This window comes from Antechinus flavipes, chromosome 1 (assembly GCF_016432865.1).
Source record: "Antechinus flavipes isolate AdamAnt ecotype Samford, QLD, Australia chromosome 1, AdamAnt_v2, whole genome shotgun sequence".
Lineage (NCBI taxonomy): Eukaryota > Metazoa > Chordata > Mammalia > Dasyuromorphia > Dasyuridae > Antechinus > Antechinus flavipes.
The window spans coordinates 120,635,437-120,658,260 of NC_067398.1; the positions used below are offsets into that span (position 1 = coordinate 120,635,437).

Consider the following 22,824-nt stretch of genomic DNA (forward strand, 5'->3'; position numbering starts at 1 on the left):
CGATCTTAACTAAATTCAATCCCCTTTAGCATCTAGCACAGTGTTTTGCACATAAAAAGCACTTAAAACTTTGTTGCATAGCTATGACCCCCTGCCCCACCAATGCTCTCCCAGCCCCAGCCAAATGCCTGGCATCAATCAAATAAATCTTAACCTTTGAAAAGGTAAAGCTTTAGTGGGGAAGGGACATAAATGAATTTGTTCAGGATATTCTCCCAATGATTTCCTTTCTCTCTTCACAGGAATATGTTCCCTCCCAATCTGGTGGAAGCCTGCTTTAAACAGGTAAAAAACCTAATGGCTATTTCTTTTTACTTTTAAAGTTCCTCTAATCAGCATCATAGCCAAAAAAGCATCATGGCCAAGAAGCCATACCAACTAGCACAGATACTGTGCTAACAAAATGAACAAATCTCCCATTATAGCAAATGGTAGAGAGTCACCCAGAAAGAGAGAAGCTGAGTCAGAGCCCACTTACTATTCTTTTATGGGTACAGTAAGGGTAGCCAGGATCTCTAAAACAAAAACACCATTCAACAAGTGATTTTTTCTATTGCTGTTGCAATTGGACCTGCCTTCATTTATTTAGAGAACTCTCGGTAATGAAGCTCCCTCTCCCAATGCAGATCTTCAATTGTTATAAGTTTTTGCTAGTTGTTTGGGACATTAGAATTAGAAAAGCTAATTGACTTGCCCAGGGTCAAAAGTCAGTATGTGTCAAAAGTGGGATTTGAACTCATGACTTCCTAACTCAGAGGCCAGTTCTTCATCCTGTTTCCACCAAAATGAGAGAGAGAAAGAAAAGAAAGGAAGAGGAAGGAAGGAAGGAGGGAAGGAGGGAAGGGGAGAGGGAGAGAAAGGAAGGAAGGAGGGAAGAAGGGAAGGAGGGAAGGAGGGAAGGAAGGATTCTAAGATACTCTTGTGGAAAAGGAAATGGCTCCAGTACTTTTGCAACAAGAAAATACCAAATAAGATCATGAAGAAATGAACCTGACTAAAAAATTATCCCACAACAACAATAATATGCTTTTGAGGATATGCTAAAAAATATGCTATTTTTAAAAAAACACTATCATGCCAGGAAAAAATCAGGGTGGCAGGAATACCTTGCAGCTGCAGCAGAGAGAAAGCAAATGTCTAGTTTCTCTGAAATGAATGAGAAAATTTCCTGTTATCCCGACAGGAAAATGAAAGAACTAAAATAGGTGACTTAATTCACCATCAAAGTAGATATAGTTTCTCTTGACAATTAACTGTCTCTTGAATGTAAGATAAAATACTAATGCCTCTTTGTGGGGTTTAAACCCCTCTACTGCCTACTTCATTCCCATCTTTCCAGACTTTTTTTACATCCCTCTGCTTCATGCACTAAACATTCCAATTGAAGTAATCTCGATGCCATTCCTTAAAATCATTATTCCATTCTCATCTCCATAATTTTGTACAGGTTGATTCCGTTGCTTGGAATGTACTTCCATTTACTTCTGCTTCTTAGAATCTATACTTTTATCCTCCTCTGCAGAAATTATTTTGCATTTAATTTACTTTCTACATGTTTTGTATTTAATTTCCCATGTTCACATAGAATACAAGTCCGAGGGCAGGGACTATTTTTTTGGGGGGGAAGAGGGGTATTTCCATTGCATGGCACAGTGCTTACAGCTTGAGTTCTAAATAAATACCTGCTGAATGAAGAAATGGTCACCTCATGGAACTTACAGTCTAATAAGGGAGATATGTGAGAGAAACATTAAAAAATTTGACCTCTTCAAAAAAGTGTGAGCATGAAACTACAGCAAGCACCTTGCCCTTTAGTCTTGGGAAAGAAGAAGCTGGATCCAACTTAGAATGCTAGCAAAGGTAAAAAATTATATATACATATATGTATATACACACATTAATGCAGACACGGTTAAGTTACATTCCATCTTGCTGTCCAGGGGGAGGGAATGAAGAAGAAAAGTTTGGAACACAAGGCTTTGCAAGGTGATGTTGAAAACTATCTTTGCATGGATTTTGAAAATAAAAAGCTATTATTGTTTTTTAAATAATTTAATGCAGAGATTGGGAAGACAGAAACCAATTGCGGTTTTCAGAACTCAGTTGGAAGGGACCTTACCTTATCATTTACTTGTAGTAGTAACAGGCCAGCTTGCTCTAGTTTTCCTGTCATTTCAGTATAAAGTTGGGGGCGGACGGACGGAGGATGGGGAGGGAGTCCTGGGCGCGGAGCCAGCCGAGCGGTAGTGAGGCCCGGGGGAGGAGGCCGCCCGGAGGCCAGCTCAGGGGAGGAGGCGGCAGTTGCGGCGGAGGAGGCGCCCGCACTAGTTCGCTCCCCGCTTTGGCCCGCACCGTGCGCGCTCCCGCCATACCCGCTCTGGCCCCGCCTCCAGATGCCCGGAGGGGTATAAAGGCAGTGTAGCCGCCCTGCTCGGTCGGTTCGAGATGGAGCAGCGGGAGGAGCGGTCAGTGAGCCCCGGCTCGGGCCCTGACCTTTGCCCCAGCGAGCCCCTGCCTCTGGCGCTGGACTTCACTGTGGAGAACGTGGAGAAGGCCCTAAACCTGCTCTACTATGACCCTGACATCGAGAAAAAGAACGTGGCCCAGGAGTGGCTGGTGCAGGCCCAGCTCTCCCCTCAGGCCTGGCACTTCAGCTGGCAGCTGCTGCAGCCCGACAAGGTCCCCGAGATTCAGTACTTTGGCGCCAGCTCCCTGTACCTCAAGATATCCCGCTACTGGAGCGACATTCCCGCGGACCAGTACGAGAATCTGAAGGCCCAGCTGGTGGCGCACATAGGCCGCTTCGCCAGCGGCCCCAAGATGGTGTTGACGCGGCTGTGCGTCACGCTAGCCTCGCTGGCCCTGAGCATGATGCCGGACGCGTGGCCCTCTGCCGTGGCGGACATGGTGGGCCTGCTGCAGACCGAGGAGGCCGCCGGCGACTGGCAGGACCACTGCTTGGCCCTGCTGGAGCTCATGATCGTGCTTCCCGAGGAGCTCGAGACGAGCCGGCTCCCGCAGGAGCGCCAGAGCCTGGTGCGGGCTATCCTGGCGCAGGAGTACCGAGCCATCTTCCCGCTGCTGGAGCAGCTGCTGCTGCAGCCCCAGCTGCCCGGCGCCATCAAGCAGAAGGCGCTCAAGTGCTTCTGCAGCTGGGTGCCCCTGGAGGTGCCGCTCCTGGACTGCGAGCTGCTGATGCAGGCCGCCTTCGAGGCCCTCAGCGACCCCGAACTCTTCGACAGCAGCGTGGAGGCCATCGTCAGCGCCATCTCGCAGCCTGATTCGCAGAGGTACGTGACCACACTGCTCAAGCTGGTTCCCCTGGTGCTGGGGCTGCAGGAGCAGCTGCAGCAGGCGGTGCAGAACGGGGACTTGGAGACGTCTCACGGGATCTGCAGAGTTGCCGTGGCTTTGGGGGAGAACCACTCGAGAGCCCTGCTGGACCAGATGGAGCACTGGCAAAGTTTCTTGGCCTTGGTCAACATGATCATGTTCTGCACGGGCATCCCCGGCCACTCGATGGTGGTCAATGAGATCACCAGCTCCATGACGCTCACGTTCTGGTACACCCTGCAGGATGACATCTTGTCCCTAGAGGCAGAGAAGCAGGCCATGTGCCAGCAGCTGTATCGCCCTGTCTACTTCCACCTGGTGGACGTGCTCCTTTATAAGGCCCAGTTTCCCGCAGATGAAGAGTACAGCTTCTGGTCTTCAGATGAGAAGGAGCAGTTCCGGATCTACAGAGTGGACATTTCGGACACCCTCGTGAACATGTACGAGTTGCTAGGGGCAGAGATGCTGAATAGCCTCTATGACAAGCTGGGCCGCCTGCTCACCAACCCCCAGCAGCCTTGCGCCTGGCAGCACACCGAGGCTCTGCTCTATGGGTTCCAGTCCATTGCAGAAACCATTGATGTCAATCACTCCGAGGCGGTACCGGGACTCGTGGACCTCATCCCCCGCATCAGCATCAGCAACGTGCACCTGGCCGACACTGTCATGTTCACCATCGGGGCCCTGTCGGAGTGGCTGGCCGACCACCCCGGCATGATTAACGGGGTCCTGCCCCTGGTGCTGCACTCACTGGCCAATCCAGCCCTCTCCGTGTCTTCTGTGTCCACCCTCAAGAAGATCTGCCGGGAGTGCAAGAACGAGCTGCCTCCGTTTGCCGCCAACATTGTCGCAGTGTCCCAGGAGGTGCTGATGAAGCAGGTTCACAAGACGGGTCAGTGCATGTGGCTGATGCAAGCCCTTGGTTTTCTGCTGTCCTCCTTGCAAGTGGAAGAGAGTCTGAAAAACCTCCACTCGCTGGTCACACCCTTCATCCATCAGCTGGGGAGGCTGGCTGAGGAAATGACCAGCCCGGCTAACAAGCTGGCCATCGTCCACATCCTGGGGCTCATCTCAAACCTCCTCTCTACACTGGACATCAGTCACCATGAGGACCAGAGTGAATGCTCCCAGTTGAGTAAGCTGCCCATACCCCAGAAATGCAACCCGGTGGAGACTGTGCTGCAGCAAGTTTTCCAGCTCATCCAGAAGGTGCTGAGCAAGTGGTTAAATGATGCCCAGGTGGTAGAGGCGGTGTGCACCATCTTGGAGAAATCCGTCAAGACCTTGCTGGATGACTTTGCACCCATGATCCCCCAGCTCTGTGAGATGCTGAGACAGATGTTCAACGCAGTTCCTCAGGCCTCTGCCCTCAATCTCACTCGCCAGCTGGTACGCATCTTTGCCCACGAGCCGGCCCACTTTCCTCCCATCAAGGACCTCTTCTTCTTCATTACCTCTATCACACTTACCCACTTCCAGCAAGGGCCCAGGAATCATCGTGATGTTGATTCATTTATGCAACTCCTGGCCCAGGTCCTGAAGCAGAAGCCCGACCTCTTCCTATCTGACAGCCTGGATGTCAAGGCTATGTTCCAGTGCGGTCTGCTGGCACTCAGGTTTCCCGAGGCCCTGACGGTCAAGGCCGCCTGTGGCTTCTTCGCAGAATTGCTGCCCCAGTGTGAGGAGATCCCATCCATCAGGCAGGTGGTCCATGAGCACGGCAAAGTGCTGCTGCAGACTGTGCTCGAGGTGGTCAGTGGTCAGGTCTCCCGCAGCCTCCTGGATTCCTTTGCGGATGTCATCTTTGCCCTCAACAAAAACTGTTTCAGCTGCCTTAGCGAGTGGATCAAGGAGGTGATGCAGCTACAGGGTTTTCCCTCGCCTCTGCTTAATGCCGAGCAGAGAGATACCTTTATCCAGCAGGTCCTCAAAAGACGGGTGAACAAGCGTCGCGTGAAGGAGATGGTGAAAGAGTTAATGCTGCTCTGCCGGGAGGTCGAGGACCTTGACTGCACTGCTGACTACTTCGGGTTTGCTGAGTGCGAGTTTCTGTAGAATAAGCCCCAAACATTCCTTCTGTAGAAAATAAGTATTAAGTTTTGTTGTCAATCAAAGACACAGAGCTACGGTTCTGGTAAACTGTCAGAGTGCAATGTAACTAATACCTGAAAGTATCTATTTTCCTATTATCCTATCTTCCTTCCTAAGTTTTTCTTTTCTTTTTTTGGATTGCCAATCTTTACCCATGTTTAATTGACTTTGCCCTAGGTGCCAAAATTCCTAGTTATAGTACTGTTGATAGTAGTACTGTTGATAGAAATTCCAACTTTCATCAGAAGTGGAGAGGCTTTTTTATGACAATGGGAATGGTCCATAGCAAGAATGCTGAATCAGGAAACCAAGGTTTCTGTGTATGCTGTTTATTGATGTTTTTTTTTAAACTGATGCCCCATATCATTTTTCTGTATGCTTAGTGGTAATTTCTGTGACTGATTTTGAATTTCTATTTTCTAAAATAGCCAGCAAGCAGCTGGATAAGTGTGAGCTGCCAAGAAAACAGATGCTTTCAAAAGTCAAAACTACAAAGAAGTATATTACTGGGGTTTCACTGTTACATAAGGTCCAGTTCCCACTGATGTATGGTAACTTGATATAGAACTTCCACCTTATGGGATTAATAATAGAAGGAATTTTCTCCTGACTTTTAAGTTGTGGGATCTTTAGATGTGAAGATTGTTCATCCCCAAGCCCTGCACAGTTCAGGGCAGCCCCTTGGGGTACCTCAGGGTTCTCAAATATATGGGATTTTGATCTGATAGAATTGAGAGATCATAGAGAAGCTCAAAATTACATAACCTTGGTTATCTAGGTAATTCATGGAGAATTCATTTCCTACTTTATGAAGTCCATATGACTTAACTATATGTCAGGGAATAGTTGTATAGTATTTGCTACTACTCCATTTACCAATTAGAATTCAAAACCATATCTTTATTCAAATGAATAATACATCCTTTTCAGGTGTTTCTGAAACTTATTTGTTTGGGCTAATTAATCTCCAAACCAGGAAAATGTAGGCAAGGGTATAATTCTCTTTTATTTCCCCTGGGTTTGGAGAGAGTCAAGTTGATTCCTCCCATTTGTAAAGTTAAGCTAATCTTTTGGAAAATGTACGAATTATAACAAACACCAGGAGAGCCCTGTGACTCCTGAGTATGAATGTCATTCCAAAGTGCCATGCTTTTGTACCTCAGTGGTTTTGTTCTCTTTTTAGTTAAAAACAGATCTCAACTAACAAGGGCCACAAAGAGTGGGAATTTCATTCCTCTACTTTCCTTACAGAAATATGCACTTAATGACAAGCCTTCTTTTTTGACCTTCACTCTCAGGGTTAAGCTGGAACTCTCAAGGGCTTTGAAATCATAGGTCAATAGCAGAATACCCTGCTGAGGCAAAATGAGAAGATGTCTGCTTATGCTTCCTCATCTCTGTAGAAAAGGTTTATACAAATTTTTGATTTGGCTCCATGCACAGGATGTTAATGGGGGGGAGGGGGAGTGGGGAATTTATTTATTTAAGTAGAAGTACAGCCTTAACTTCAGTTTCTGTTATTTTAACATGAGCTGTGGAATGGTTCCACAAAAAGCCAAGAGTGTCTGAATCTTTCTAGGGGGTTTTGATTTTGAGTCATCAAAATTTCTTATTGTTTTAGGAGGCCAAGTTTCACATTTCAGAATTTTAAAAAATATGTCATTCCCTGGATTAAAAAAAAAAACTAAGTGGGTGTGTGAAAGTGCCAATCAAGCTTGGACTGGCTCAACTGACAGGCTAACAAATGTGCCACTGAGGCAGCAATTACTCTTCAGACTTGGCCTTGCCTCAGGACCAATCACCATACCTGTGTGGTGCATGAGGAACTTTACTTGAATTGATATGTTTTGATTTTCTAGCTTCATTTCCAGTTTTATCCCTGCTCCTACTATTTCCAAAGAGCCATTCTTTGTAGCATCATTTTTTTTAAAGCTGGAGAGGGGAAGCAAGTCTGCAAAACTACTTAATATAAACTAACAGTGTATGTAGTATTTCATGTCCCCTCACCCCACCATTTTTATAAAGAAGAAAAGAAGATGCACTTTCCTCACTCATCTCCAGGACCATGTTTGATGATATTTTATTGAACTTTTCATTTGGGTTTTGTTACTGTTCTTCCTATTTGCATTAGTCATGTGTATATGCCACTTCAAATCAATAAATATCTTTAAGTGCCTACTGTGTGCTGAGTATTGCACTAAACACAGGGGGTGCAGCGCTGGAAAGTGGAGGAGGGAGTGTCAGAGAGAAGGGTCATCTTGTTGCAGGGAATTCTCCCCAAATAGAGCCACCAAGTCCAGGCTGTTTTCTCTAAAGGAAAGCTTGAGGTGAATTTTAGTCTTCCTTTGTCCAGCCTGCAGACAGTGGGGGGGGAGGGGAGGGCGCGAGGGGAAGGGAGCTGAAGGAGGTGAGTATCCAGGTTAGTAGCACCCGGATGAGATCAGGTCATCAGCTTATCTTGGGAGAGGCATCTTGCCTGCTTGTTGCTCATGCAAGTCTTCACAGGCTTCTCTGGGAGTGAATTCTTTAGGTAACAGAGGCTCCCCAAGCAAATCTGTGATTGGCGCCAAACACTTAAAGGCTTGTATCCTCACTGACCAGTCCTCCTGGCACCCCGTTACACTTATGTTCGTCATTTCTTATGGCCTTGTAAAATTCTATTCTTGTGCCACATCTTTTTTAGCCATTCCTCAATTGATGGACTCTACTTTGTTTTTGTTTCTTTGATACTACAAAACATATTGCTATAAATAATTTGGTCTATGTGGAGCCTTTTTTTTTTCTATCTGACTTCCTTGGTATATATGCCTAAGAATGGGATTTTTGAGTCAAAGCTTGGGGTCCTCAAACTACGGCCCATGGGCCAGATTTGGCAGCTGAGGACATTTATCCCCCTCACCCAGGGCTATGAAGTTTCTTTATTTAAAGGCCCACAAAACAAAGTTTTTGTTTTTACTATAGTCTGGCCCTCCAACAGTCTGAGGGACAGTGAACTGGCCCCCTATTTTAAAGGTTTAAGGACCCTTGCAATTCGAATCGTTTTCTTTGCATAAGTCACATGGGAAGAAAGAAGCAAGGAAAGTCTCTTAATACTTCCCAGACTCTCACATCTTAATCTTTTCTTGTCCTATTTCTCCTGCCTCAGTGGCCCATTTAGCATGAAAAAATGTAAGAGAGTGAACTCACTGTTGTTCTTCCCTTTGTCTCTGTCCTCCCTTCCTCTGTACCCTAAGGAGACACTGCTTCTGTTGGGAGGTAATTTGATGTAGCTACAAAAGAACTTAGATTTAAAACCAAAACCCTGTGTTTAAATTCTGGCTCTACTAATTAATAAACATGATATTTGGAGAATCTTCTTGTTTCCTTCCCATAAAACATTGAAGTTGAATGAAATGATTTCTTACATTTCCTAGCTCTAAAACTTTTAACTTCTTGGGCTAACATTCCCTAAACTATAGCTATGCTCTAAAGTGCTTCGGGGGAGTATCTGAAGATAGAGTATACAAATAGGAATTTCTGTTAGATTTTGTTTGGGAGCGAGGGAGTTTCAGAATCTCTGGAAAGCTTCCAGTTATCTAATAGGAAGGAGTGTGCTAGAACCAGCTCCAATTGGTAAATTTTTAGCATATTTATATTTCAGAAATCTATAAACCCTCCAATTCAGGATTTGATTTATTATTTTGCTAATTACTTAGATTTAAGAAAGTTATGGAGAACAGACTGAACTTAGAAGTATTTTCTAATCTAAGTATTGGTCCCCTAACTCTTTATTTTTCTGTTTTGCTTTCTTTTATTTTTTAAAACAAATTATGAAAAGAAAAGCTTCAAGGTGCCTATCTTTCCCAATGAAACAATTCCTCTTATTTATATATTTTTTTGCTATATTTTAGTTTAAGACTATGAGAAGAAAAGTTTCAAGCAAGGTGCCTATGTTTCCCAGTGAAACAATTCTTCTTGTTTATAATTTTTTTACTTTCTTTTATTGTTTTAGTTTTTTAAGACTAGCTATGAGAAGAAAAATTTCAAGGTGCCTATCTTTCCCAATGAAACAATTCCTCTTGTTTATAACCTTTTTTTCTGCTTTCTTTTATTGTTTCAGTTTAAGACCAACTATGAGAAGAAAACCTTTAAGGTGCTTGTTGCGCCCAATGAAACACTTTTAGCTTCTGTGATAAGCAATGTTTCAGAGGCCATGGAAACCCTCACCCGTATAAAGGAGGAAATGGTCCCAGTTCCAGGGGCTGTGAATGGAGTGAATGCACTAGGGCTGGTCGTCTTCTCTATGTGCTTTGGATTGGTGATTGGAAATATGAAGGAGCAAGGGCAAGCCCTGAAAGATTTCTTTGATTGCCTCAATGAGGCTATTATGAGACTGGTAGCTGTGATCATGTGGTAGGTACCTCCATTTCCTCTATCTGTATATTTGTTGTGTGTGTGTGTGTGTGTGTGTGTATATATATATTTGGGTTTTATTTGGGGAATTTTATTTGTTGTGACTCTATAACCCAACATCTTACCCAGTTTCTGTCTTTGGCTTATTTGCCCCACTCCCTCCCATGGCTAAAAGGGATCTCAATATCCAGGCAAGCACTTGAGGAAGCAGTACTTAACAGAGATATCTCCTAATAATTCTTTCATCCCACAGCAAGTTCAGAAATTACAAAAAAAGAATCTACTCACAAAATAGCCACAAAATAATCGGCAAGCAGTGGATGCAGTCCTGCCATTCTGATGAGTCCCATCATCATCTTAGTAATGTGTAAAGTTCTCTACCTTAGAACATCATCCTTAGATTTAGCCTTATAAATTAATGTCACTTGACATGACAATTCACAATTTTCTGCTGAGTTTCATTCTTAGGAACCTACTCTGTGGCAGGTATTTAATATAGACTTTACAAATAACAAATACAAATTTGATCTCACACTTGAAAGGTAAATGTTATCCCCATTTTACAGTTGACTGTAAACTGAGGCAGACATTGGCTAAGAGACTTCCAGGGATTTCCCAACTACTCAGTGACTGAAATTGGATTTGATTCTTGGTCTTCCTAATAGATCCAGTGCTCTATTTACTGAGCCATCCAGCCACCTGGAATATATAAATCTTATGGTATGAACTTAAGGGTTTACATTCCTTCCCCAAAAGAAATAAATTTGGTGGTTTTAGGAAGGCAACACTCATTCCCAAAAGGCTGTACTATTTGAATAACACATGGAATGCTGGAGAGTAAAATACAGATTCTTTTTTTTTGCTACCCACTTCTCTCACTTTAGGGATACTCTCAATAGTCCTCCAGAAGTCAGATTCAAAAGTTTTCAACATACCACCACATGATTTTGCCTCTCCAAAACTACTATTTCTTGAACTTGGAAGTCATATCTTTGTCTTTCTGAAGCTGGAGCTGCAAAAGCTGAAGCCAAAAATGTACCTCTCTTCTTCAGCGTTAACTTGCAGGAGTTTGCTGGAGTTAGCTCAAACTGGGTCCTGAGAGCCAATTGTTAAATTTCAAATGTTAGCATTTATGCTTTAAAAAATCTGCCAATGTTACAAATTAGAGCTTGATATAGTCTTTTTGATATAGTTTTGATTGTCTAGACTTAAGAAAACAATAGAGAAAATGTCTATAATGCTGATTAACCTTGAAAATGTGACATGGGTTAAAAAAAATATATTTTTCTTCAGTCCTTTGTTAAACATATACCAGTATACTGGCTGTTAGGTAAGAGTGAGTGCAAATATAATGTGCCTCTACCCCTAGAGAAAAGTCCCTTTTCTTTTCCTTCTCTCCCCACCTTAGGCCATCCTTAAGTTTCTGCTCTTTAGACTTGTCTCAGTTTTCTCTGTATCTCTCTAAAAAAAGGGATCTGTGATTGACCCTTTCTAGATAGGCCTAACACAATAATGTGATTCTAACCCACAACAGCCTGAGCCAGATACCTTATCCCCATCATCTGAGACTTTGAAGGCATATCAGGTAGGTATTCCCTAATCCTCTCATGTCCACACTCTCTAGAAGGTACATGGTCCCTACCAAAGACTGACCACCTGTCACCTTATCAGGCTGAACAAGGGAATGCTCCTAATTAATGCCCTGATCTACTTTGATTCCTTAATATCTGCATTCAGGACAAGCACTTTAGAAAAAATAGTTCACTGGAGCTTCTAAGTGTTTGTTAATTGCTATAATCTGAACTAAGTAGGATGGTGACTTTTGCTAGTCCCATGGGAATTTCATAGAATCCTTCAGTTTTTTTGTTTGTTTGTTTTTCTTTTTCTTTGTTGAATTCTTCAGTTCCAAACATTTCTTGAAAATGAGCCTAGGCAAGTTACTTCACCCTGTTTACCTCAGTTTCTTCAAGAAAATGTCAAATCACTCTACTATTTTTGCCAAGAAAACCTAAATGGGGTTGAACACAACTAAAATGATGGAACAACAAATAAGTTTCCTTACTTATGTTTATGTGTTTATTTTTTAATAGAATCAAATGCCTTCCCCAGGACCAGCGAAGGCTTATTTCCCCCATGTTTAATTTTTTTTTAATACAACTAAAAAAAGGATACCAAATCTGGGAAACTGAAATTTCTTCTATTTTAAGTTCTTGAGGGGGGTCATTACCAAACACAGGGAGACACTCAGGGCATACTTTCAGGGGCTGATTAAATTGAATTTAGCTCTAACAAACAGCTGCCAATCCAGTTTCCACCATTCCCTACATGTGGAAATACATGTGAACAAGCAGAGAGCTACAAGGGAAACTTATTTTTAGTAATACAAAACCCCAAAAGCTGAATCCAGAACGCACACACACACTGCATACCCCCCCAAGAGGAAAAAATCACTGGCTCCCAGGTGAGATACAATGACACTTTGGAAAGAACTAATCCAGATAGACTCTTTCTAGCACTTTATTTTTTCCATTAAAGATAGATGGGGTCAGGTTTCTATACTCAGCTTCAAAAAAGTGTCTAAGGCTATTGTTTTTATAGTCTCTCCATCCTAAAGAACAAGAGGCACTTTCCTATGTAATGTGTGGCAGACATGGGGCATTTCCCCTAAAATGAAGCATCATTTTTTTGGCTTCCATGGATCAGTCACAGGTGTCTCAGCTCAACTTCAGCCCTAGGTACCAAAGCCAATGGTAGCTTGGCTGTATAAGTGGAACATTCCTAAGAAGTAACTTTAAATGCCAACAGACAATTTATTGCAAAAATTATTTTAACAATCTTAGTGTCAGGAAACAGGGACAAATACTCCATCCAGAAGGTAACATTTGCCTTCAGAACTTCAGCAGACACTTAATGAGGGCCCACTTTATCCAAGGCACTGTGCTAGGCTTTTTAGGGGTACAAAGATGGGTAAAAAAGAGTCTATAAAGGCCTTTCCTGAATCTCCTTAATTGTTAGCAGTTTCTCTTGCCTTCTCATATAGAGGAGCAAGAAAGAGAAAGGTATACATAAATAAGTATATTTGTTGTATGTCTGTATAATTGTGTATTCATCCATTGTGGATGTGTATTATGTATATATGTGAATGCATATATACATATAGAGAAAGAGGGATATTAGTAGATTAGCCCCCAGGAAAACGTTAATTCTTTAAGAACAGAAGCATTTTCTACTTAATACCTAGTGCAGTTCCTTGCACCTAGTGGGTCCTTAATAAATATTTATTGAATTGTATTGGTTTGGATCAGGCTCTCCCCATTCTGGGCAAGACTATTTAAAGGCATAGAGTTGTGGGGGCTGCTTTTGTTTCATTTCTTTCTTATATAAATGAGTGACTCCCCAAAGTTCTCCTTGGCACCTAAGATGGACAGACTTTTTTTTTTCTAAAGGAAGTCTTCAGCTGCCTCTACTGTTGGAAATGCCTTTTGTCTTCTCTGCCCCCAAAGCCTTCAGAGCCCAGGGGGGGAAAAATCCATTTTTCAAGAGCTTGTCCAAGCTGAACATGGATTTTAGACACAAAGACCAGTCAGAATGTTGGCTCCACAGGAGTGGCTAACCCATGAGCCCCTAGATGGGAGGCCCCATTGAAATCCTTATGGCACTACAAGTGAACATTTATCTTCATATTATTAAAATCCCTCTACCTTTCATCTCTTTGATGAATGAAGCCCATTCAGTGATACTGAATGGTCCTGGCTGGTTATCCTTTCCAGCTGTATATTAGCCCACACATTCTGCACTGTTATTAAATTCCATAAAACAGGTACTGCTGTGATTTCCTGGTCTGTGTTTTTAAAAGACTGTTGCCAGCAGTCATGGATGTATTTTTTTTGTTCTCTCCCAAAGAAACCTACAAGGTTCCCCATAGATCCCTTTTTGTGGGTAATTTTATTCTGTCCTTTCAGAGATAGCAGTTTTTGTACACCATGGCCAGCATTGGTGCTGTGGGGATCCCAGAGGTCACACGTAACAACGGGGAGAAAAGACCATCCTTCTTTTCAATTAATCATTGTTTCCCTCAGAGCCAGCAAGAGCAAGCCTACAAATGACAGCATTGGGGTCAATAAGGGCTTTGAGGTTATTATTTATTGAATTAGACGACGTGTTTGTTGTAGGTTGGCAGGTGTTCTAAGTTGGTGATAGTCAAATCCTCCAGATCCAACCACTTTAAGAAATGGAAAATTCTCAGAAACCTTTAAAGCCGGAGTGCCATGACTCCTTAAATATGTGTTTCATTACAGAAGGACAAGGCTATAACTAGTTTGGGGGAAAGTGGGACATTGTCCCAAGGGTGTTAAACTTGTGAGAATACCAACAGTACTTGCATTCCCTCTAGTTAGCCAGAATAATGACTCAAAGCAGATGGCAAACTTTCTCCCCCAGTGCAGCTCCAAACCCCGTAAGTGCCTTGTCATCCAGCCGCGGCCATCCCAGTGTACCACCAGCATGGCGAGTCACCAGCTGTGGAGTTAATGTCCCTCTTTCTGCCTCTCTCTTTTTTTTCTGTGTTTCTGCTTGTCTCTCTGTCTGTCTCTATCATAAACACACACACAAGATTAACTAAATGTAAAGCTGACATTAGACTTCTTTGATTTAATCATATTAATATATTCCCATATTCTTTCTGTGTAGTAATGCTTTTCAAATTATGCTCAATAGTTCTATAAGTCGTGGACTTTATATATTAAGGACTTGACACCTGTAGACATTACCCAGGTAAAGTAAAAAAGAAGGAGCTGCCTCTTATTAATTATGAGAAAGAAAGATGACTTGTAAAAATTCTGAAAGTGAGGGAACCCTTCCTTTGAATAAGAGGAAAGAAAAAAATATTTAAAAGAAAGGGTACTTAGGAGATTTTATCAGATACAAAAAAGAAGCCTGACAATAAGAAAGCTTGAGAAATTCATATTATCATATTATTTGATAATAAACTAAATGAATTTGGGTTTTAAAATTTTTTTAATATTTACTCACTTTGACTTAAATAAAAAATAAATGAAATTTATTTTTAATAAATATTGATATAAATAATAAATAAAATAATATTTCATGTACAAAGCACAATATAAAATGTGTAGTCAATATAAAACATGAATTTTAATTTCACAGTTTACTTTTTTTAAAAAATGTAATGAATACTAAATATTAGTTTCTTTTTTTAATTAAAGCTTTTTTATTTTCAAAACATATGCATGGATAATTTTTTAACATTAACTCTTGCAAAACTTTGTTAACCCTGAGTTTCAAAGCTACTCTATTTTTTCGTCATTCCTTCTAAGCTTTTTTTTCCCCTTCCACTCTACACTATCCTTAAGAAGGCTACATTTACACTAAATATATAGCTGTATATAAAACCATACTACACATACTTTTATTGAGAAGTTCTTTCTCTAGAGGTTAATAGCATCTTCTTTCATAGGACTCTATAGTGATTTAAATATTTATAATACTTAAAATGATCTAATTGTTCAAAGTTTTTCTAAATGACTTGTTGCATGGAAAAGTAAACTGAGTTTGATTATTTATCACCTTCTATATAGGTATGCTCCACTTGGGATCCTCTTTTTGATTGCTGGAAAAATTGTTGAGATGGAGGATATGGGGGTGATTGGTGGGCAGCTGGCTATGTATACCATAACTGTCATCATCGGATTGCTCATTCATGCAGTTATTGTGCTCCCACTTCTCTACTTCTTGGTAACTCGCAAAAATCCTTGGGTTTTTATTGGAGGATTACTACAGGCGCTTATCACGGCTTTGGGGACATCCTCCAGGTAACTGGACCATCACTGGGCTTATTCCTATTCTAAATGAAGATCTGAGAGGCATAACATAAAATGAGAATTCAGTATTAAACATGAATTTCCATTTCACAGTTTACTTTTTTAAAAAAATGTAATAAATACTAAAGACTAGTTTCTTTTTTTAAATAAAGCTTTTTATTTTCAAAACATTTGCTTGGGTAATTTTTCAACATACACCCTTGCAAAACCTTGTTAAACATTAGTTTCAAAGCTACCCTTTATATTATGGTCACATAAAGGGACGAACTAGAGATAAACAAAAACTTCTTAAACTGGGGGAGAGTCATGAAATTATGATTTATTGTCAGTAAATGTTTAAAAACATTATATAGATGTAAGGCATTGTTATTATATCATTTTATCTTATTTTATTAATATCTTTTTGTTTTTTATAACACTTTCATTTTCAAATATACCCCTCCTCAGTAAGCTATTATTAAAAAGAAAGAGAAAAAAATTATTTTAGTTTTAACAAAAGGAACATAACAATCTTGCCTGACAGCATATACAGTATTCCACAACCATAGCTCTTCACCCTTCACACTTCATAAAAGGTGTATTTTTTCTTAACTTTTCCTTAGAGTTGGGGCAGCTAAGTCAATAGAGCACCAGCCCTGAAGTCAGGAGGACCTGAGTTCAAATTTGACCTCAGACATTTAACACTTCCTGGCTATATGACCCTGGGCAAGTCACTTAACCCCAATTGCCTCAGGGGGGAAAAAAAAAAAACTTTTCCTTAGAATCAACTTTGATCATTATCGTTACAGAGTTCAGTTTTACTCATATACTTATTATTAAAATTAAAATTAAAATACTTATTATTAAAATCATCTTCCATCTTATTTTTAAAATTGTTTTTAGCTTGATATATGAAATTTTTAAATTTAACTTTCAGAAATGTGAATTGATTAAATTGCTTCTTTGATAATACAATTTCCATTTGGATTTAATTGGGTGACAGAAGTCTGTCTTCTCTGCCTCAGAAGAAGGATGAGCTGCCATTTCCCTCATCTCTTCCAAGTTTACATGTAAAAGGAGAATAATTATGTTTCCCACAAAGTGAGCCGTTGCAGAGAGAATCATCTGCAACCTAACTGATGGAAGGGACATACATTTAAGGATCTCCGAATTGTCATTTTGCTAATGACTCTATTCTTGTGTTTAAAGGGGGCAAAAAAATTAATTGCTTTCTTAATAGCAAATTAGCACCTAACAGAGAACCATAGTACCATAAATGTCATATCCCAAATAATGCTTCCTTCTGTTCTCACCCCTGTTTAACTGTCCATCAGTTCCGCCACTCTGCCCATCACTTTTAAGTGCCTGGAAGAGAACAATGGAGTGGACAAACGTGTGACTAGATTTGTCCTACCAGTGGGTGCCACAATCAACATGGATGGGACTGCTCTGTATGAGGCCCTTGCTGCCATCTTCATTGCTCAAGTTAATAACTTTGAACTGAACTTTGGACAGATTATCACCATCAGGTAAATGTGTAGACACAACTGTGTACATGTATGTGTGGGGGTGGGGGTGACTGTGTGTGTACGTGCAATATTTTCCTTTAAAATAGTTTTAAAAGATGGGAGCAAAGCCTAAAGTTTGGGAAATTAAAGGGGGGGAGAGATTGCATATAGAATGATAATAAAAAATCTGAATTGTTGATTGTTTAAGTTTTTGTTGTTATTGCTATATTGTGTCTGACTTTTGGGGAGCTTCTTTGGAGTTTTCTTGGTAAAGATACAGGAATGGTTTGCTATTTTCTACTCCAGCTCTTTTTTTTTTTCAGATGAGAAATGGAGGCAAATAGGGTTAAGTGACTTGCCCAGCATCACACAGTTTAGTGAGGTTCTGATATCACATTTGAGCTCAGATCCTCCTGACTTCAAGACAGACGCTATACCCAGTGTGCCATTTACTTTTTTATTATTATTCTGTACTTTTCTAGTTCCAACAAATATGAACGTTGCAAATAGGATTGTATATGAAATCACATTTTACAAATATATAATACATTTAATGGTTAATTTCCAAAGTTGTCCTGTTTAGGAACTAGGTGATACAGTGGGCAGAGACCACTGGACCTAGAGTGAGGAAGACTTGAATTTAAACCCAACCTGAGACACTTATTAACTGTGTGACCCTGGGCAAATCACTTGCCTCAACTTTCTCAACTGTAAATAAGGATAATAATACCTATATCCAAGTGTTCAAATTTCCAAGGCTCAAATGAGATAATAATTTGAAATCAATTAGTCCGTTGCTTGGAATATAGTGAGTGTTTAATAAATGTCTGTTCCCTTTCTCTTTGTCTCTCCCTCTTTAACTTCCTTGTGATCTCTTCTGAACCTTTTAAAAAACTATTTCAGGGGGACTCTGTTCTTTTTCTTAACTTCATTATCACCAGGACTCCTTCCTCTCACCAGTCTCTCATCATCCTTCACCAAAACAAATAAATGTTTAAATCTTTTCTTATTACAAATGTGCATAGTTAAACAAAACAAATTTTCTCACTTACCATGTCGAAAAAATTATGTCTCACCTGCATCTTGAGTAGATCATCTCTCCCTCAGGGGTTGGGTATTATCCTGTATCAAAGATCCTCTAGAATCATGATTGTCGATTGCATTGTTCAGAGTTAAGTCTTTCAGAGAAACTTTTCCTTATAATATTGTAGTTATTATATATTCTCTTGGTTCTACTCACATCTCTATGCAATAGTGCATACAAATCTTTTTACATTTCTCTGAATCCATTCCTTTCATTATATTTTCAGCCATTCCTCAATTGATGGATTCCCCCCCCCCATTTTGTTTGCAGTTTTTTGCTCCAACAAAGAGTAGATCTATGATTTTATTAAATTTGGGTTCTTTTCCTCTTTCCTTAATCTGTTTGGGATATAGGCTTTGTAGTGGTATTGCTAGATTAGAGTAAGCACCGTGTTGTTATTTTTGTGTCATATAGTTCCAAATTATTTTCTAGAGTGTCTTGGCCAAATTTATAGCTTCACTAATAGGGCATTTGTAGGCCTTTCCTCTCAGATGACTCCAACAATAGTCACTTTTAATTTTTATCAACTTTGCCAATCTACAGTGGGTGTAGGGTGGAATTTCAGACATGTTTTAATTTAATTTTCATTCCCCTCATTATAAGCAATCTGGAGTACTTTTTCTTTCATCTTCTTCTAGAAGACATCAGATTTTAAGATTTTGCTCTGAGGAAAAAAATATACAAAATGAAAAGAATGTCATTTCATAGCACTATGACAAAATTAAATTCAACATATTAATGAGATCAAATAGTATTCATAAATTAAGGAAACTCAAAGATAAATCTTGCCAAATGAAGACCTTTAATAACAAACTCAAAATGACATACTGTATTAACACAAACAATAAACAGTGTTACTAATTGCTGTAAACACTGTTAATGGGTCCAGGGGATCTTTAAATTTAATAAGCTGCACAGTGCTTGATTAGGGATTAACATTTAGTTTTCAGAATTACCCGTAAGATCTCCAACTCTCTCCTCCAACACATTTGTAGCCACTTAAGTTGTGAATAGTTTACCAAAAACAAAAAGAAGGGGAAAATCCTTTAAAAAATAAGTTTCAATAAATATGTCAACAGCTAAAAAGGCTAGCTAAAGACTATCATGCAAGACATTACATAACTAAGGCCAACTCAATTTTATAATAAAGGCAACTTGCATTCAAAATGAACTCTATCCTTTTATTTTATTAAAAGAACAAAATGATGAATTAACCCAGCTGTTTACTTAAATTATACAAAAATAACATGATTCAATACGAAAATAAAAAATTCTGCAAATCTCCAATTGTAATAAATCACAACATAAAAAGCACACAAGAGTCATATAGAACAACACATTCTTGTACAAAACAAAAATTTTAATACCTTTTAAATCTAATTTTTTTTCATTGAAGCCATTCATGACAAAAAGATTCTCCAGTTGAAATTCAGACTTTAATTAGTCAAGAATTAGGGAATCTACAATACACCTATTTACGAGTTATTTCTCTTCCCCATTCATCACGTTATAATGTCTCTGCTTTAAAACTATTTTCTTTTTTCCTGTCTTTTTTTATTCCAGTTCCAACTTTTCTTTACATCATGAAAAAATAAATCTATTGACCGCCAGAAATATGTTGATATGATGTTGCATAAATCATAACATTTTCTCATTGACCATCTGTGGTTATTAAACCAGCAATTTATTAGCAGAAGCTTCTTAAGTGAACTCATTCAGTCCCTCATTTAATTTCTGTTTACTTGAGTTTCCTCATGTAAAATGATGATAACAATAGCACTTATCTCTCAGGGTTGTTGTACAACTCAAAAGAGAGAATATTTGTAAAGATTGTAGCTCAGTGCCTGGCACATAATAGGTACTTAATAAGCGCTTGTTACCTTCCTTCCTTTCCTTGATAATTGCCTCTATGCCCTTTGACCCATTGGGGAGGATTATTGATTTTGATAATCAGACATTATCAGAACTGGATTGATTCATTCCTCAAAGTTATTCCCAAGGCACCACCAAGTGATAGACCCGACTATGTCACTTTTATTTTTTTTCTAATCCAGACCTATGATTTTCATCTGAGTGTGGAATCTCCAGAATATAAACTTCCTAAATAAATTCAAGGTGGGCTGGGCCCCGGAGAAGTTAGTTGTTTGTCCATGAGGTCGTGGGTCAGTCTTCCAGATTAGAAATGTACCCATCTCTGTTAGTCTATGAAAGTTAGCATCTGTATACTCTAGTGCCCACATGAAATCAAAAAGCCCTGGATGCTTATTAGAACCTCATCTCCGAACCTCCTGCTTATGAGAACTAATCAGAGTGCTTGGTTTACAGTTCCTAGAACAGCCTCACCACTCCTGCTCCACGCGATGAAAGCCCTACGTTAGTCATACTGGTGTGGGCAATGTTTTTCAGTGTTTACTCTGCACAGCGATGAATTCTTTCCAAACATTGACACATTTTTCTCTCTGCTTGGTGCCTCATTTAACAGCATCACAGCCACAGCTGCCAGCATTGGAGCTGCTGGGATCCCTCAGGCAGGGCTGGTGACGATGGTCATCGTGCTGACCTCCGTGGGGCTGCCCACGGACGACATCACCCTCATCATTGCTGTGGACTGGTTCCTGTGAGTATGATCCAGAAGCATCCAGCACCCCGCCCGTGGCCAGGGAGTTCTGCAGGCTTCCACAGCCCAATGGGAGGGGCGTCCCACCAAGAACTACACGACCCTTGTTCTCTGCTGCCTGGCCCCTATCTAGAGTCAAAGGCTGAATTCACAAATTAAAGCTGCCATGAGTCCTCATTTCTTTATCCATCTGTACAACATGGCTGGCTCTTACACCTTTCATTTAGAAAAGCAGTTTAGTGACTAAGAAAGTGTTCTGTTCGGCAGACTAAAGTGTAGATCAGCACAAACATTATCTCACTATCAACAACTAAGCCACAAAAACATTAATTTTCACACTTGAGCTAGGGCATCCTTCTGGTTTTTGTTCCCCATTTCAGTAGCATAATATGATACACAGATGGTTCAATGGTTCTCAAACTTTTGTTGTTAATATCTTTATCCTATTAAAAATTATTGAGGATCTCTCCAAAGCGTTGTAGACCCTCTAAAAGGGTTTCAGAGATCCCCAGGATTCTCTAGACCATACTTTGAGAACCACTGGTTTATATCTTAACTGAACATGGAAAAAGTCAGAAATACAGTCAGGGGGGAAGATGGGTAACAGTTAGAGGAAGAGAGGCAGTCATTAGCTATGTTGGTCCCCAGGGCACATTCAGAGACAGAATTGTACATCCTGGTGTCCTCAGATACCAACTCCTGAGGTCCATGGTTTCTTCTTTTCCCCTCCTCAGTTGAATTTTTCTTATTCATTCCTTCTAACAACATTCTCTTCTTCTAAAACTCTCTTTTCAGGATGAGCATAGCCACCAATAGAAGGGATGAGAATGTATACTGTGCTAAGAGTGTTTATCACAGTTAGGGCCTGGCTCATGAATAGAAGCTTAATAAAGGCTTGTTGATGGATTGATTTAGTTTATCATAGAGCCAGATTATTGAATTCAGCTCCATACATGAATGACCTGGAGGAATGAGCATAGCTGATAGATTATGTCAAGTGCTATCAGGAGAGGGAGAGAGGCACATAGAGACAGAGAGAGAGAGAGAGAGAGAGAGAGAGAAAGAGAGAGAGAGAGAGAGAGAGAGAGAGAGAGAGAGAGAGAGAGAGAGAGAGAGAAACTCCCAGCACTGAATAAGGAATGAATTACTATGGGAAGCAGGGGGAGGTTTTAAATAAACATTTCATAAATGATTTCACAGTACAAAAGAAAGTGAGAATCATAAGAAAGGAAAAAGAAGGAGGAATAAATACTAAGGCAGGAGGAAGTCTCCAAGATTAAAAAAAAAGGAAAGAAAGAATCTCCAAAACTACTTCAGCCATTAAATAGCTTCTGATCAATTATGGGTAATCTGAGGCTAACAGCTGCAATTAGAAGCACATTACCAGTCGCACAAAAATTTTTTTCCAGAATTAAATTTAGAGGGCTATCGTAAATAAATTAACCAGCTTTCTAAACAAGTTGGGAATCACAGTGAAATTCATTCATTATCATTCATTCATTCACTTACTAAACAAAAATTTACTTACTGCCTATGTATTAATCAGATCCAGAGGGGAAATAAAGCTGTTCTGCAATTGTGTATAGTAGATTAAAGGCCTGATCCACTCATAGATTATATACATATATACAGAGAATTGTGGTATAAGTATATTAGAGTATCAAAGTGGTATCAGAAGCACTGAAAAAGTTGATATTTGATGGAGTTGGTCTTCCCAGCTCATCCATTTTTGTTGTTATTCAGTCATTTTCAGTTTTAGGTGACACTCTATGACCCCATTTAGGAGTTTTCTTGACAAAGATACTGTGTGGTTTTGTAATTTCCTTCTCCAGCTCATTTTACAGATGGGAAAATTGAGGCAAATAGGGTTAACCTGGCCTTCAGCAAATATTTTAACCTCTGTGAATCTTCATTTCTTTATCTATAAGATGAGAGTATTGAATGGTTTTGAAGTCACTTCCAGGTCTAGATCTATGATCC

At 40.2% G+C, this 22,824-nt stretch overlaps 2 protein-coding genes across 2 annotated transcripts in view; both read left to right on the forward strand.

Moving 5' to 3' along the window:
- Positions 1-22,824, forward strand: part of SLC1A3 (solute carrier family 1 member 3) — a 107,665-nt gene that overhangs the window by 81,835 nt on the left and 3,006 nt on the right. Inside the window, exons 5-9 of the mRNA XM_051989962.1 lie at positions 243-285; positions 9,524-9,816; positions 15,414-15,647; positions 16,970-17,164; positions 20,710-20,844. Coding sequence (XP_051845922.1) covers positions 243-285; positions 9,524-9,816; positions 15,414-15,647; positions 16,970-17,164; positions 20,710-20,844 — 900 coding nt within the window. The remainder of the gene's footprint in view (positions 1-242; positions 286-9,523; positions 9,817-15,413; positions 15,648-16,969; positions 17,165-20,709; positions 20,845-22,824) is intronic.
- LOC127556662 (importin-13-like) lies at positions 2,089-7,600 on the forward strand. Its single transcript, XM_051989950.1, has one exon. It carries the CDS (start codon positions 2,446-2,448, stop codon positions 5,386-5,388), a length of 2,943 nt encoding a protein of 980 aa, XP_051845910.1. The 5' UTR covers positions 2,089-2,445; the 3' UTR covers positions 5,389-7,600.